Raw genomic sequence first — 15,182 nt, forward strand, 5'->3', positions numbered from 1 at the left:
CCTATTTATTCAAGCACCTAATGTATATAGGTTTATATATATTTATATGAGCACGTATGTAGATACATTTTCTATACATACATAAAACCTACATATATGCACGTATGAAACCTGAACTCCGTGGGTTAGCCAGGTCTCTCTCCCCACAGGAAGGTATTTATGATGAACAATGTCCTTGAATGTACTAATGCAAACCTACACTCCACTGGAATCATGACTTCCAGCATTATAAAGTACCTGTGATGGTGCAAAAGCATTAATATGTGCAGTAAGTAGGTAACATCTGATAGAAACATAAGCTCGCTCCTCACTTCTTTGCCTCACTGCTTCTCTTTTTGCACTTGTTTTTGTTTGGCTTCTTAGCTCCTGCCTCTTCCCCTGCTGAAATCGCTGCGTTTTAAAACCAGCCCCGTTTAAAAACCTGCTATGTGATATCACGACCTGCTGCTGTACCCCCTGCCCAGCTACTGTGAAGCCTTGAGCATCGCCCACCCGCTCATTAACGCCGAGCCGCGAGCGGAACGCCACGCCGGGAGGGGGCTGGGGAAAGCTGGGGGCCACGGCAGAAATTCCCCAAAGCACCTGCACCTCCCTCTTTGCCGCTGGCCACAGCGACCTGACCTCGGTGCATCCCCTTCCCCGAGCACCAACCTCACCTAAGGCGAGCACAAACCACCCGCCGGCCCTCCCACCCACACCCTGCCTCCGCCGCTCACCCGCTAGCGCCAGGTGAAAACCTGACAGCGCTATCGAGACACGAGAAGAACTCGCTCCTGATCTCACAGTCAGGCACATAAAAACCCAGAGCAAAGAGCGGCGCGAGCGGAGGTGATGAATCCAGCATCACGCAAGACCCTCTGCAGAAGCGCCTGTTAAAAACGACAGCGCTGCACTTAAGCAAACTGCCAAAACAGCAGCAGCTATAAAGCAAATTAAATCGATACATTTATCTTCTCATAGGCGTGGTTACCTTCCAGTGAAGTTTATACCTCGCAGTTGGCCTTACTGTCTTAATTTAGTATCATATCCACACGTGATTTCTAAAGAACCATCAAGAATAATTTTGCACAAAATCACAGAATCCCAGAGTGGTTTGGGTGGGGAGGGAGCTGAAAGCCCCCCCAGTGCCCCCCCCTGCCCCGGGCAGGGCCCCCTTCCCCCAGCCCAGGGGGCTCCCAGCCCCGTCCAACCTGGCCTTGAACCCTTCCAGGGAGGGGGCACCCACAGCTGCTCTGGGCACCCTGGGCCAGCGCCTCACCTCCCTGCACAGGGAAGGATTTCTGCCTTCAGAGCTCATCCTAAATCTGCCCTTTTTCGGTGCAAAACCGTCCCCCCTCGTCCTATCACTACAACGGAAGAGTTCACCTGTAAACAGCGAAGACTTGACCATTAAACAGCTTATCACACGTAGCAAAACAACTCCATGTAAGCAAGTGTGTTCTTATTTGGAGCAATATTTCACACGCCAAATTCTTAGGAAAGCGTTTACCAGTTCTCAGACGAGCTCCGGGAAACTCAAGTATTTACAGGACCACTTCAACACCAATATTTTTAAGGAAGGGCTCTCGGTCGCCAGCGGCTGCGGCCGGGTGGTGCAGGAGCACCTGGGCCAACAGCAGCAATCGAAGGCAACCTCAACTGGAGTGAGGGAGCGGGGGGGGGGGTTGGACAACCTTAACCACACCCTGATTCCGCCGAAATTTCATTTTGAAAGCTGTCCCAGCAACAAAGCACTCCAGCTGAGCTCTACAATACTGTCAGCGGCCTGCCAAAAGTTCACGACTTGTATATTGATCAGCGCCGCAGAAGTTGTCTCTGAAAAGCGAGCGGAGGCATGACCTGAAAGGATCAGCAGTTTGAGAGACCAGACAAGGGTAGACCCTGCCGCGCCACCGGTAATTGCCTGTCACCATCCTCCACCCTTCTTCCCCTCCCAGCACCTTGCCAATGAAAAACATATGGCCAGATTGTCCTGGGTTGAGTGAGCGGTGGAGTTTTTTGGTGGCAGGGGAGGGGGCTATCGGGGCGGCCCCCTGTGAGAAGCTTCTCGAAGCTCCCCCAGCTCCACGTCAGCTCCACCTCTGTTTAGGAAATTGAGCCCATCGGCTGCGCCTCTGCGATAACGTATTTAAGAAGGGACGTGGTGACGGGCACTGGGACTGGTGAGGAGGAGTTGCTGCAGCTGCGTGAACACCAAGGTCAGTGGAGGAACGGAGGAAGAAAGGAGGGGGGAGGTGTGCCGGAGCAGAGACCCTCCTGTATCCTGTGGTGAGACGGCAGGGCGGCCCCCCCTGCCACCCATGAAGATCTACAGTGGAGCAGACATTGATTTACAGCCTGTTGTTCCTGCTCATCTGATCAAGGTTCTGTGCCCGAAGAAGGCCGGGGTCTCATGGGAAAAGGCAGCCCCGCTGCTGTAATTCAGTGCTGGGAGGATTGCAGCATGCGGGGGAGTCCCACGCCGGAGCAGCTCGGGAAGGGCTGCAGCCGTGGGAGGGAATCCAGTCGGAGGAAGTTAGTGACCCATGACGGAGCAGTGTGGGGAACGCTGCGGCCCATGGGAGGGACTCATGTCAGAGAAAGTTTGTGGAGGACTGTCTCCTGTGAGAGGGGGACCACGATGGAGCAGGAGGAACAAGTTCCGGACACTCCCCTCACCAAAGATGAAGGAAGTGGCAGCGCTGCCTGCACCCCCCATTCCCTGCCCCTGCGCCACTGGGGGAGGAGGTAGAGATATCGGGAGCAGAGCTGAGCCCGGGAAGAAGGGAGGGGTGGGGGGAAGGTGTTCTCAAGATGTGGCAATGCTTCTCACTGTCCTACTCTGTTATGTGTTGTTAGTGTCTGTAATAAATGTATGTTCTTTTTTTCTTCCCCTAACGAGTCTGCCTTTTGCTCATGATCATAAAAGGGGGATTTTCCCCCATCCCAGTCCTATCTTGAACCCCAACCCTGGCTCTCTGTCCCTTCTCATTGCCGGAGGGGAAGGGAGAGAGAGGTGCTGCATTGTGGTTGGCTGTCAACCAGGCCTAAACCACGACACAGATACACACTGAAAAAAGATTATGGAACTGCTGATCGTGATAGACTACTTGTCGGTTATTTTGGTGTTTGAATCTCGCAGCTGAGGGCTGGTGTGGCTCTGCTGCTCTGTAAAAGTACATTTTCTGTAGCGTACCGCTCCCAGTGCCGCGAAGCGCTTAAAAAAAAAAAAACAAAAACCCTAGATTTCCCCTTCAAGGAAAGCACCTTTCCCCCTCGAAAGGCCCCGTGGGGTCCCACGGCAAGGCCGGGCTGGTCGTGTGAAGAACCCCGGCTCGAGGCCGAAGGAGAGGGGCCGCCCCTGGGACCCCGCAGCGCTTTGCCCCCCGTGCAGCCACGTGCCCTCCCACCTCGGGAAGCGTTTCTTTGGGGGGGGGTCCCAGCTCCCGGGTGCCCTCAAGGAACGCTCGACAGCAGCCCGAGGCGTTCCCGCCAGCGCTGACCCTCAACGCCGGCACCGTGGCCATCACACTACCCCCCCCCCCCCCCCCAGGGGTGCGCTCACTCGTGCGGCGCTTCTCCACCGTCGCCCCGCAGCTCTGCGGGGCGAGAGCTTGAAATCCAGGCACACCTCTCTCCTCATGAGGAAATGCAGAAAACCCGAAACCCCGCTTCCTCAGCATCCCCCGCCCCGGCAGCACAAGCTATTCAGCAAGTCAGCACGCGCGGCCCCCGATGCCACTCACGTTTCTTTAGGCCCCAGACGCACCGCCACCGCGTTCAGATGCCTCACAAGATGCCAAATCCTATCAGTGCGTACTGATTGCATGCCAAGGCAAATTCTGATGCTTTATCCCACGCTAATAGCAGATCATGGATGTTATTTGTGCTCTGCCGTACCTGGCGCGCAAGAGCGCACTCGTATATCGCATTATTCCACTGGGATAGTGTTGGTATCCACAGGAATAGTGTTGGTATCCACAGGAATATTCAAAGTATTTCCATCTTCCTCTAACCTTGAATAGGATTTAAAACATAAGGAAAGGTACACTTAATTAAAAAAAAAAAAAAAAATATCCTGACAAAATAACAGCTTCTTCCACGTTCAGCGGTGACGGAAGACCATTTCTGGTTTCCCTCCACAACAAATGGCAACCAAAGCCCCCACCTCGCTCTGCTGAAGTGGTTTGGGAACACCGAGTACCTCAGGGGAAGCCAAGTGCATCATCCCTGGCGTAACTCCAGCCGTGGGAGCTGCTAAAACATCCTCCAGACCTCTCCGCAGCCAGGCCTTCGGCCAGCACCCTGACGGAAAACTGCATTTGGAGAATACTTCCATCTTGCAAATTTTCCCTTCCAAACGGTTAACGGTGCCCTGTGCGGATCACCACTGCTCCTTATTGGTTTTTCTTTCTAAAAATCACACGTTGGAGTATAAGCTAAAACTACCTCCAGCAAGCAGTAAGTTATTTCCAGAGTAAGTGATAACTCCTGTACTACAAGAATCCTATTGCCTGAAATAGCGTCCTCCTATCTAGTTTAAATAAAATCTGTAAGTTACTTAGGGAAATTGAAAGTGTGAAAATGAAATATATAGCGCAGGATTATGAAGAGAGGACTGTCCGAGTGTTTGAGTTCCCTGTGAGAACAGCATGAATTTAAGCTTGAGCTGTTGAGTCTCCCCTTTGCCACAGCCACACGCACCCCCCAGCTCTGCAGGAGCTGCAGAAGAGTCTGTGCCAGCTCTACGGAGAGGCACCACTCCCAGCCCAGAGAAATACGGCGTTCTCCTGCAAGAGATTCTCCCGCAGCATTTCGAAGCGCACAGCTTTAAACCCTACTTTAATAAATTTACTTAAATTGCACCAGTTCGTATTTTAAACTGAAATTTATGCAAGTGAAAGGTAAATAGAAAATAATTGAAGAGGAATTTATTTCACTTAGAGGAAAGTAGAACTGCGCCAGAACTGCGTCTACATTGTCTCACTAAATTTTATTGTATCACAATACTCCTCAGCTAACCAATTTTTATATTCAGCAGATGACGGATGTGAAAATATCTTATGAAAATTGTTCTCCGGTGTTTCATTACAGAGTATAAATAGGTTTGCAGGAGCAAAGACCCTTCACTCACACTTCAGCTATCATTGTTCGTAAAGCTTCGGGGACAGCCCTGACTATCAACTCTTCCTTGGGGACTTTCAACCCCAAACTCCATTTTAATATTTTAAAAGTTACTTCAGCAGTCATCTACTAAACGTCCATAGTTCCTTTTACGTTTGACGAAGAACACAATAATACAGCACAGTATTATTAAAAGCGAACAATGCAGCATCGAGGGGACTATTCCTTTTTCAGAGGATTACAGGATCATGGAGTCCTAGACTGGGTTGGGTTGGAAGTGAATATTATAGACTGGTTTGGGTGGGAAGGGAGCTGAAATCCCCCCCAGTGGCACCCCCTGCCCCGGGCAGGGCCCCCTTCCCCCAGCCCAGGGGGCTCCCAGCCCCGTCCAACCTGGCCTTGAACCCTTCCAGGGAGGGGGCACCCACAGCTGCTCTGGCCCCTTGTACTTTCTCCGCTTTTTCCAATAAAAATCAAAGATCTGTAATGGAAATTACAGATGAGATCAGGCTTTCTTGGGTCATTTTTGATCACTAATGTCATTCCATGTCCAGGGCCATTTTTTATTTCGTCACTGCTGAACCTTCTCTGAACCTCACGAAGCTCACCTCCAACTTCCTCTACTTGTTAAAATATTGCGAAAAATACTTTTTCTGAAAAATAGTCTTTTGAAAAATATTTTAACAAGTACTAACTTTGAATCCCCCGAATCTCTTATTCATCCCTCCAGTAACGCATACAAGAAACAAAAGAAATCATTTTGACATGCTTCTGCTTTCACACAGACCATGAAATTCTGCATCACGTGAAGCAGAGAGAAGAGCAGCGGCACCCCTCCACGCCGCAGTTGCTCAGGTCTTTGCTCAGCGTTTGCTCACAGGTGTAAGACACGTCTCCATGCTGTGCTTGGCGAAGCAAGTAACCCACGTGCTGGACCGGGAGCTTCCTCCCACGCCTGAATTCCCGGCAAGAAACGGACTGCAAGAAGTCAGCCAAGGGCTCGGTGATGCTCCGGTCCCCCCGGGGCAACTCACGGCTCCTGTGCCCTCCTCCCACACCTCCACCTCCTGCCTGAAGGAACAGGCTGCCAGCTCGTTTCCTAAATTCACGAGGATTAGTACTGTACCATAAAGCAAGTCGAGAGCAGTAAGTCAGTACACTGCTGGAAGTCTGCAAAGACAGTTTTCAAAAGTCAAAGTGCTTTTTCCAGCCTGCGCGCACTACCGTATACATTACAGGGAAATTTTTTTTTTTTTTTTTTTTTTTTAATTGCGTTCTTACTTGCAATAGCAATGCATAAATTTTTAACGGAGTCTGTGCGGTAAGGTAGAGAGGAGCCCGTTTCTCTGAGTGGATGCACACCACGAAGTTGGAGGACACAAAACAGGAGCACGAATTACCCCCAGGGGCTTATTTCCTGGCCTCCTCACAACCATTTTGGATCACTCCTTGGCAACAAAGCGAATTTCCTCTACGTGCCAGAAGCAGTTTTGAAAAAAAACCAAGACCACACTGCCAGCAGAGCAGGACAGGTACCCCAGAAGAGAAGCTGCCCAGTGTTACGTCCACCATGACCAGATGCAGCAGAACAGAGCTTCTACTGCTGGGCCAGGACTGCCTGGGCCAGATGCTTTAACTGGTCCTGACTTCTGCTTGGAGTTAACCCCTCCGGTGCCAAAGCCATCTCCATACCTGCCGATAAAGGCTGAACCGAGGATCTTTATTGCTTTGACCCTTCCGTGCTCAGCTGCCTGCAGAAATGAACTTACACTGATGATCTGGTTGTGGAAGCATCGTCTTAACAGGCTGCGTGGCCGAGATGGCATTTGCTTGTCTCACTGCCCTTACTCTTAAAAAAAATAAACGTAACAACATGATTTAATCATTAAAGACTCTCGTTTTAGGAAAGAAACTATGCTTAGTTCTTCTTGCTGCTGCACAGACTTTGGCAGGCTCCTCTCACTTCTCAGTTGAGTCTGGAGCCTCATTCCCACATTCCCCTTACAGGCACGCAGAAAGGCTGAACTCTGATCCTCGCAACAACTGGCTGGGCCAACACCAGCCATCACTGCCGCCATCCGCTGCCGAGCCTTGACTTGCCAGGCAAGGGGACGGCTCCACGGGAAGGGAGCAATTTCATGCTTGAACAGCTCTGCACTATTAAATCAGGAAATTGAGTTGCAGCCACTTCAGGGGGTGGACTCTGCTGCCAGCGAGGGGCAGGATCACCCGGCGGGTACACGGGGGACCCGTCCTGGGGCGAGCTGCTGAGGGAAAAGCAGAACTGATACGAGAGCGACCCACCCGAACAGCCAATCCCTTCTGCTTGAATACTGCGTATTCTCCTAAAGCACATACCACAGGAGGCCGGGCTGAGAGTTGGGGGGTTCAGCCTGGAGAAGAGAAGGCTCCGGGGAGCCCTTCGAGCGGCCTCCCAGGGCTTAAAGGGGGGGCAGGAGAGGGGGGGAGGGACTCTGGGTCAGGGGGTGGGGATGGGACGAGGGGGGACGGTTTTGCACCGAAAAAGGGCAGATTTAGGTGAGCTCTGAGGCAGAAATCCTTCCCTGTGCGGTGGGGTGAGGCGCTGGCCCAGGGTGCCCAGAGCAGCTGTGGGTGCCCCCTCCCTGGAAGGGTTCAAGGCCAGGTTGGACGTGGCTGGGAGCCCCCTGGGCTGGGGGAAGGGGGCCCTGCCCGGGGCAGGGGGGGCACTGGGGGGGCTTTCAGCTCCCTTCCCACCCAAACCAGTCTGAGATTCTGTGATTTTTTAAAAAAATAAGTAACCCATGCAAATCAAAATCTTCAATTAAACACCGTCACCATCCCCCATTTTCAAAGGTCTGGGGGAAAGCTGCACGCCAGCTGTCCTGCAGACTCTCTAGGAGAAGACAGGATGGGGAGGAGGTGAGGTCCCATCAGGGCTGGCTTCCGAGGCAGCCTGCAAATTCATCAGTAGAAAAAAAAAATATGAGAACAACACCTGCCAAAGAACACTGAGGTCCTCCTTTCTTTTATACAAACTGTTTGAGCATTTATATAAGCAAATATGGTACATAAACATATATCTAAGCATTTACATAGTAAGTTTTCAAAGTCACTTTCAGCCATAAATAAAAGAAATACACATCTCTTATTTAGCTCCATTTTTCTGTAAATAAAATCTTTTTTTATACTTACTAGAATGATATTTTGGGCACACCTCTCTTGTAGAAGGCCACTATCCCAAGCTGACAGAAGTGCTGCCAGGAATTTGTTTTCAACTATTTTAACGGTAAGTAAGGAGCTGACTTCTATTTTACAATCTTATCTCCTCCGATTGACTGCCTTACTCCAAAGCAGACTACAGCCCACATGAAACAGCACGTCAACAAGGAGCGGGTTTATCTCTCTGGAATCCCAACTCTTTGGAAGTTCGCTGAACAAAGGACATCTTCAAGGATCCACGTGCATCAATGCCTACAAAAAACCGCCAGTTCTAAGTATAAAGAACTAAGTAGGTCAACAGCCAAAACCACTTACACAACCTCCGGAGGCAATCCCTTCTCCCGAGCAGCATTTCTGCTCCTTTGGTATGCCTCCAGACGTAGAGGAGTTTAATCTGTTTTCAGATTAACAAGGGTGAGCCACTTCCACTCAGATGAGCCGTACAGATCTACCTCTACCGAGCAGTCACATTTTCTTCTCTTCTGCCCCGTGGGTGCTCTGCCGGATGGTGTTTGAACCAAAAATCCTCCCTCTGTATCCGTGGCTGTTCTGTCACGTACAGCAGGAGGCTTCGCTTGGCACGCACGTATAGAGAGATCACAGCATCGCTCACTCCTAGTTAAAACCACAAAACTAACTGTCAGTTTGAAGAACAGCGTTTATTTTTGCTGACCGGGGAACGGGTAAAGCGAAGCAAACTGCTGGTCTGCCTTGAAGGCAGCTCCTGGGAGCGACCCAAAGTCCAGCTGGGAAAACAGGCTCCACCAGCTCTCGAGCACCGGGCAGAGAGCAGAGCCTTCCTCGCCTCGGTCACCCTCTGCCAAAGCTGTGACACCGCTGCATTTTTAATTTGAGGAGCAACCCCCTGGGGTTAGAATCTCGTGGCGGTTGCTATTGCTGTGGCAGGATGGGGAAACTGAGAGTTCCAGCAATTAGAAGGAAGTTAATAAGATGGCAAGCTAGTAAATAAAGCGCTACAGGCATTTCTTGAGTTATAGCTGCACATTATTGGGCTCCCAGTGGGCACGGCCAAAATAAAAGTAATGAGTAAAAAAAACCTGGTAAGCTGTTGTGGTCCATTATAGCCGCCCTTAGACCCACCAGCTACCGAATGGTTAGAACAGATATTCTAAGTGGAATTTCCCCAAAATAAATCAAGGTGCTCCTCAGCGAGGACAAGTTTTGCAAATGCCGACTTAGGTTTTATCTGGAACCGTGACCCAGCAGCTCTCCTCCTCTCCTTCCCCGAGCTTAGCTGCGCTGATCGGGGCTGGGGCGTGCTGCGGCCGCCCGGGGAGCGGAACCCGAGCCCGGCTCCGACGGGAGAAACAGCACCGGGGGGGGAAAGAGGGACCACCCGCTTTAATCGTTCCTGTTGTGACGTGAAAGTACAAATGAGAGACTCACAAAGCCAGGTTAGAAGCCATCTGTTGACTCATGAACATATTTTTCTCCTTACCGGAGAATCACTTTTCTCTTTTTTTTTTTTTTTTTTTTTTCCAATCTTAAGCGTCTTTAGCTAATTTATACATTGGGAATTGGCTTTGATCTTGCACAGATTACCTGTACGTACTTTCTCTCTCTCCTGGCAGTCAGCCTGGGTGATTTTTCTCCCGCCAAACAAGGCGAAAGAATTTCTAAACTGTCATTTCAGAGTAATTTCTAGCCAAAACTAATTACCGATTTCTCCCTGAGCTTACTTGTTCATGAGTGGTTTACAGATTCTCTGCACATAATTACATATTATATACTATACTATACAGTGTATCTTAAAAAATAAATTAGCTTTTAATTACATAAAGCTGCAAGCAGATAAACCTGGCAACAAATGAACTCTTACGGACTTTATCCACCACAACTCAGAGGAGGGGGAAAAAAAAACCTAATACAACACTTTGTGGTGCAAGACAAATGGATTAAATGTGAAGATCACAAAATAAAACAATTTACCCTCCCTCATCAGGGCTGAATTGCACAAAGAACAAATAGTGGTCTCGCAAAAAAAAAAAAAAAAAAAAAAAAAGGTCTAATCAAAGCTTCCTGCCCTGTAACACCGAGTTCGAGGCACCAAATGATTTTGACAGACTATCCACAAAGGGAATTTTCGCAGGCAGTGACTGCCACTTCCACACTCCTCCTTCCAGAGCCTTTTTTCCCCCCACCCTGGGACTACCTGTCAAGGTTTTTGCTTTGCAGAAGCCAACACCAAACCATAGCACGGAGTTTAAGCCGCAGTTACTGTTTAGAAAATCGTAATGTGACTTTGTTTCTGATCAGAAATGTATGCTCATAAGCGCATACACACAAGCACAACGCAACGGCTAAATTCAACTCAAATTTCAATGATAAAATCCAACTATAACGGTTTAGCAATTTGCAGAATAGCACTTGCAGCCTCACTCGTCCAGAAAAGATTGAGGATGGCTCTCTTCCCTTGCTGGAGGAAATACTTAGAAGCAAAATTAACCATTGCTGTGTTGAATTAAATTGCGTTTGAGGTTTAATCAAGAGCTACTTCCAATTAGACCTGACACATTAAAATCTTCAAGTTGGCCATTGCCAGCAGAACCCAGGCAGTCGAGGGACGCGCTCTGGTAGACAAGGCCAGATGTCATGGGAGGGAAGATGAACTGTTAGCGTTGACAGTCGCCTGCACTAGCTGGAATTACAGTGTCGACACCCGAGCAGAGACACGATGGAGGTGGATTTTGGTGGTCTCCTGCTGAGAGAACTCATTCCTCCGGGAGTCAGAGCAAACTCTCGTTGACCTCGCGGAGGTGAGGACACCACAGCAGGTCTATTCGCAAACCCCCCTGTTTGGGAGGAGGAGGAGACAAGAGACAGACGACGCCTTTCGCAAAACCGTAAAGGGAATTTCTCAATAGCCACCAACCAACCCAAACTTCCTTCTCTTCCTGCAACTCATAAAGTGAAACTTTTTTTTTTTTTTTTTTTAAAAAAAAAAGTAACATTTTTCCTTCGGCAAAAAAAATAATCTCCCTCATCTTACAAGTAGTGTGGTTGCAGTGTAAATCGAGGATCAGCTCACAATCATCACACATTTAATCAGAAACAGAGTCGTAAGAGGAGCTACCGTGCCAGAGCACTGCCTGCCTTTCACCGCCAGCTTCCCAGTGACCTTGCCAACAAAGGTACTGCAGCGCAACTGAAGGATGAATTTCCAGAATGAGAAACTGCAAGAAGATTCTCTTGAGCTGTTTGTTTCTTATCAGAGCTCCTACGTCCGTTTGCAGACACTCATTTGCCGCGTGGACATAGTATTATAATGCGCAAATATAAGTAATTCCTGTAGAGATAGAAAAGCTTCCTGGCCTCTAAAAAAAAAAAAAAAAGCTTGCATTTATAATGTGAAAGGCATAGTGAGTTTAGAGACCCAGCGCAAATCAGATGCCTCTCTCCTCCACGTCAATAAAAATACGTTTTTTCTGTCATACACGAAATATATTAACCGTAAAATCATATTCTTCCTTAATGGCTAAGCGTTATAAATTGGCTTTCAGAACAATTTAATACTCCCTGAAGACAGAAGATGTACAGAAAGCATCTCTCTGAAGAGGAAAATGAGAAAAAAAAATTATTTTTTTTTTCTAAATCCCATCATACTTTCTGTCAAGAAAGGATACTAGACAACTTCTGTTCATCAAGAAAACACATTTAGACAGATTTCTCCCAATATTAAATAGCTCATCTCCCGTAGACTGAGCAGAGCTGTTCATTAAGTTGAACATTTGATGGGATTCTTCAACATGCTCTTCCGCTTCCCGGGGCAAGGGGAAGGCTTGCCCAAACGCACCGGGAGGCTCCGCGAGCGCCCGCCACGACCTGTGACAACTCAGCCCCTTCTCGGCTAAGTGACAATTCGGCTCGAAAAGCAAAACCAACGGGAGATTTTGGAAGACCTGACCACTTGTATATATTTAGCTGTGCTTATATTTCTCTAAATTTTTATTTGTTATAAGCTGCAGCACTTAGAAATCAGACCGTTCAGGGAGCTGAAGGGGGAACAGGGAAAAAAAGCTGAATTGGAAAAAGACAAAATTCGATCAACACTAGGTTTCTATAAAAATTAAGGGAGGGGAAAAAAAAAACAAATCCCACCTCTAAAAATTTACTTCCAAAAGTATGTAAATTTGGATAAAACTCTGTGCACGCAGTTGCAGTTAAAGATTCTTAGGAAAATGTCCCTTTAGGCAAAAGCTTGAAGTTAAATAAAATGGGCTTTTTATTTAACTTGAAACCCCATCAGCCAGTGTTAACACTGCTACTGGGAGAGAGAAGGAAATCTTTTGACTGCTGAAAACAATATATACAACAGACCTAGAGTTTTTTTTCTTTTTTTTTTTTAAGGACTCTAACTTGTTACACAATCTTTACATAGCAATCAGAATCATTATTTAACCGGAGATAAACATGCACATCAGTACTTTCACATCAAATACACGCGCAAACACAAGTCCACTGTTGTGACTGGAAAAAATTAATCTTTAAAATCTATTAAAAATAACTCAGTGGACTTGGTGAAACACTCCCCCAAGCTATTCCACGGTCTCAAAGTCACCACACAGACTTCAGGCTTCACTCAAAAATATTGATTAAAAGTTACCAGACTTTAAAAAAAAAAAAAAAAAAAAAAAAACAACAAACCAAAAACAAAACAACAAACCAAAACCTCCAAAAAACCCCCAACCACAAAACTCCCTTCAGTTTTTATATTGTTGCAAAACATTTTGAAAGATGTTCTATAAAATCCTGATTGTGCCAGAAGTGTCTGTGGATAAAACTAAAAGAAAACTACATCCTTCGGGCAGTATTTGGTATTGGTAGCATCTTCTCTTTATCGGCATTAAAACGTCAATTTTTAAATGCCGACAGCGTAGTTATGAAAATTTATGAAGCAAACATTGATGTTTTTATCATTTTAAAGCCTTAGAAATAAAGTTTTCCCTGAAGAAAAAAAATTATTTAAATTATTCCAGGTGATAAGACACACCAGAGGGCATTCTGTTATGCGCCACAGTGCAAACTCATCGCTCCACGTCGACGATCTTCCAGCTGTTCACAACATAAATTGCAGAGGGTAATGGCGTTTGGGATGCAGTAACCCTTTCGCCTAGGAAAGTCTGTTTTAGAAGCCAAATCCGGAACGGGTAAACCCCCAGCATTTTCAAACCACTTCCTCAGGCCCCCCGCTGCTAATCACGGCCACTAATTAACCCTGAGACGCCGGCGCACCTCGCGCCTGGAGAGGGCACCGGGGACTCACCCGTCCAATCTCACGTCGGGCAAACTGCGGTTCAGGGCAATCAGGTCGCTGGCCATAAGGTTAAACTGGTTGATCTTGAACAGCTCTTTCATCTTCTCCTGGTCATCCTTCGGAATGAGCACAGCCTTTCCCATCTCTCCAGGTCCCTCCTGGTTTCGGGAAATTACGGCTGGAACACAAAAATGCAAAAGGGAAATTTTAGCGCGTGGGCGGCAGTTTTATTCTTCACCGACGGGGCTCTGCAATTTTTTGGTGTTCAACAAGGAACGTTAAAAAAAAAAAAAATAATAACAACACATCCCAATCTTTTCTGTGCTCCGTTGTGAAGTTTTCTGTCCCTCTGGATCTGAATTTATATCTAGTTCCTTTCCCAGATGATTAAAACCCCCAGATTTGGTCACTTGTAGCTTCTGGTTGCAATCACAGTGACAGTAAATGCCTGTTCTCAAGATTTACACCAGGCTTAGAGAGCAGAGCACCAGATTCTCCAGACAGAAAAGGTTTGGAAAAGACTTTTATAGCTATTGAAAAATGTTTGAAGAACATGTATGTTAGAATAATTCTAACCAACTTCTTTTATTTTTTATTAGTTTTAATCACCAGGCATGTGATAGCGTAATCCCATCCCTGTAAATAAATCAATCAATCCTCAGTGACCAAAAAAAGAAAAAAAAAAAAAAAAATGCATCCTGAAAAATATAGTATTCCAACCTGTATCTTTTCCATATTATGAGAGACTACCTTTGAGAAAGATTTGTACAGTCAATTCTGAATTTCATTGAAAATTATAGTATCATCTCAAGCAAGCACACAAAAATAAACCAGATACAGACTGCCCTTTCAGGAAACGGTATATGAAAAGAAAGGAAACGTCCCACTTACACCGATAATTCTGATCATCATTCTAAAGGAAAAGCTTTAGACGAAGGGTGGTAGAATCACCAGCAGCTTCCTTCTCCAACCTCAACCTGCAGCTGAGACCACTCTCCCTCCCAGCTGCTTATTACCCAGATGCTGCGTCAACCAACAGAACAAGAAACACCCGAATTTTTAAGGGATCCTACATTCACACTTTAAAGCAGCCTCTTGACTGAGGCTGATTCATTAATACGGATTAATTTCTCTTCGGTGATGACTGGTACTTGCTCCTCCCATGAGGAAGCAGAAGTGTGAGAGGCAGCTGGGACCGCCCGGCCCAGGCACCAACCGGCGCTGACGGTGACCTGCCAGCTTCTGGAAAACGTCTGTGCCATATTCCAACCTTACCATCTCATCTTCACGGAGGGATCCTGGCTTTATTTTTCTACCATCACATTCATTTTTCATCTTTAGTATCAAAAATGACTTCGAAAAATTTGATACTTCATCTCCTGAAAGACTGTCACTTATGAAAGCTTCTCTACTAGCTGAAGAGTAATTAAATCATTTATTTTTGCAACCCAAAGAATAAAATGCTCGAAGATTAAACCTTCTTCTACAAAATGCACAGAAGTAGACTAAGTGACTTGTTCAGGAAAAAATCTATGATTTTTCCAAGCAAATCAGACATCAGGGCTTGCTAGAACAACTCAGCACAAATTTGCATAAAAAGGCT

The 15,182-nt window shown here is 47.1% G+C and overlaps 1 protein-coding gene across 8 annotated transcripts in view; it reads right to left on the minus strand.

Moving 5' to 3' along the window:
- Positions 1-15,182, minus strand: part of GALNT13 (polypeptide N-acetylgalactosaminyltransferase 13) — a 143,082-nt gene that overhangs the window by 83,200 nt on the left and 44,700 nt on the right. For 7 of the 8 annotated variants that reach the window (XR_004407744.2, XM_032997347.2, XM_042783725.1 and 4 more), the window contains exon 2: positions 13,589-13,757. Coding sequence is in view for 7 of the 8 variants with exons in the window: in XM_032997347.2 (XP_032853238.1) it covers positions 13,589-13,757 (169 nt within the window). In the remaining variant the exon portion in view is untranslated. Of the gene's footprint in view, positions 1-3,725; positions 3,830-13,588; positions 13,758-15,182 lie in introns of those variants that run through there. The other variant, XM_042783726.1, reaches the window with a different exon arrangement.

The sequence above is a fragment of the Tyto alba genome, unplaced genomic scaffold (genome assembly GCF_018691265.1).
Source record: "Tyto alba isolate M040663 unplaced genomic scaffold, T.alba_DEE_v4.0 Super-Scaffold_7, whole genome shotgun sequence".
Taxonomy (NCBI): domain Eukaryota; kingdom Metazoa; phylum Chordata; class Aves; order Strigiformes; family Tytonidae; genus Tyto; species Tyto alba.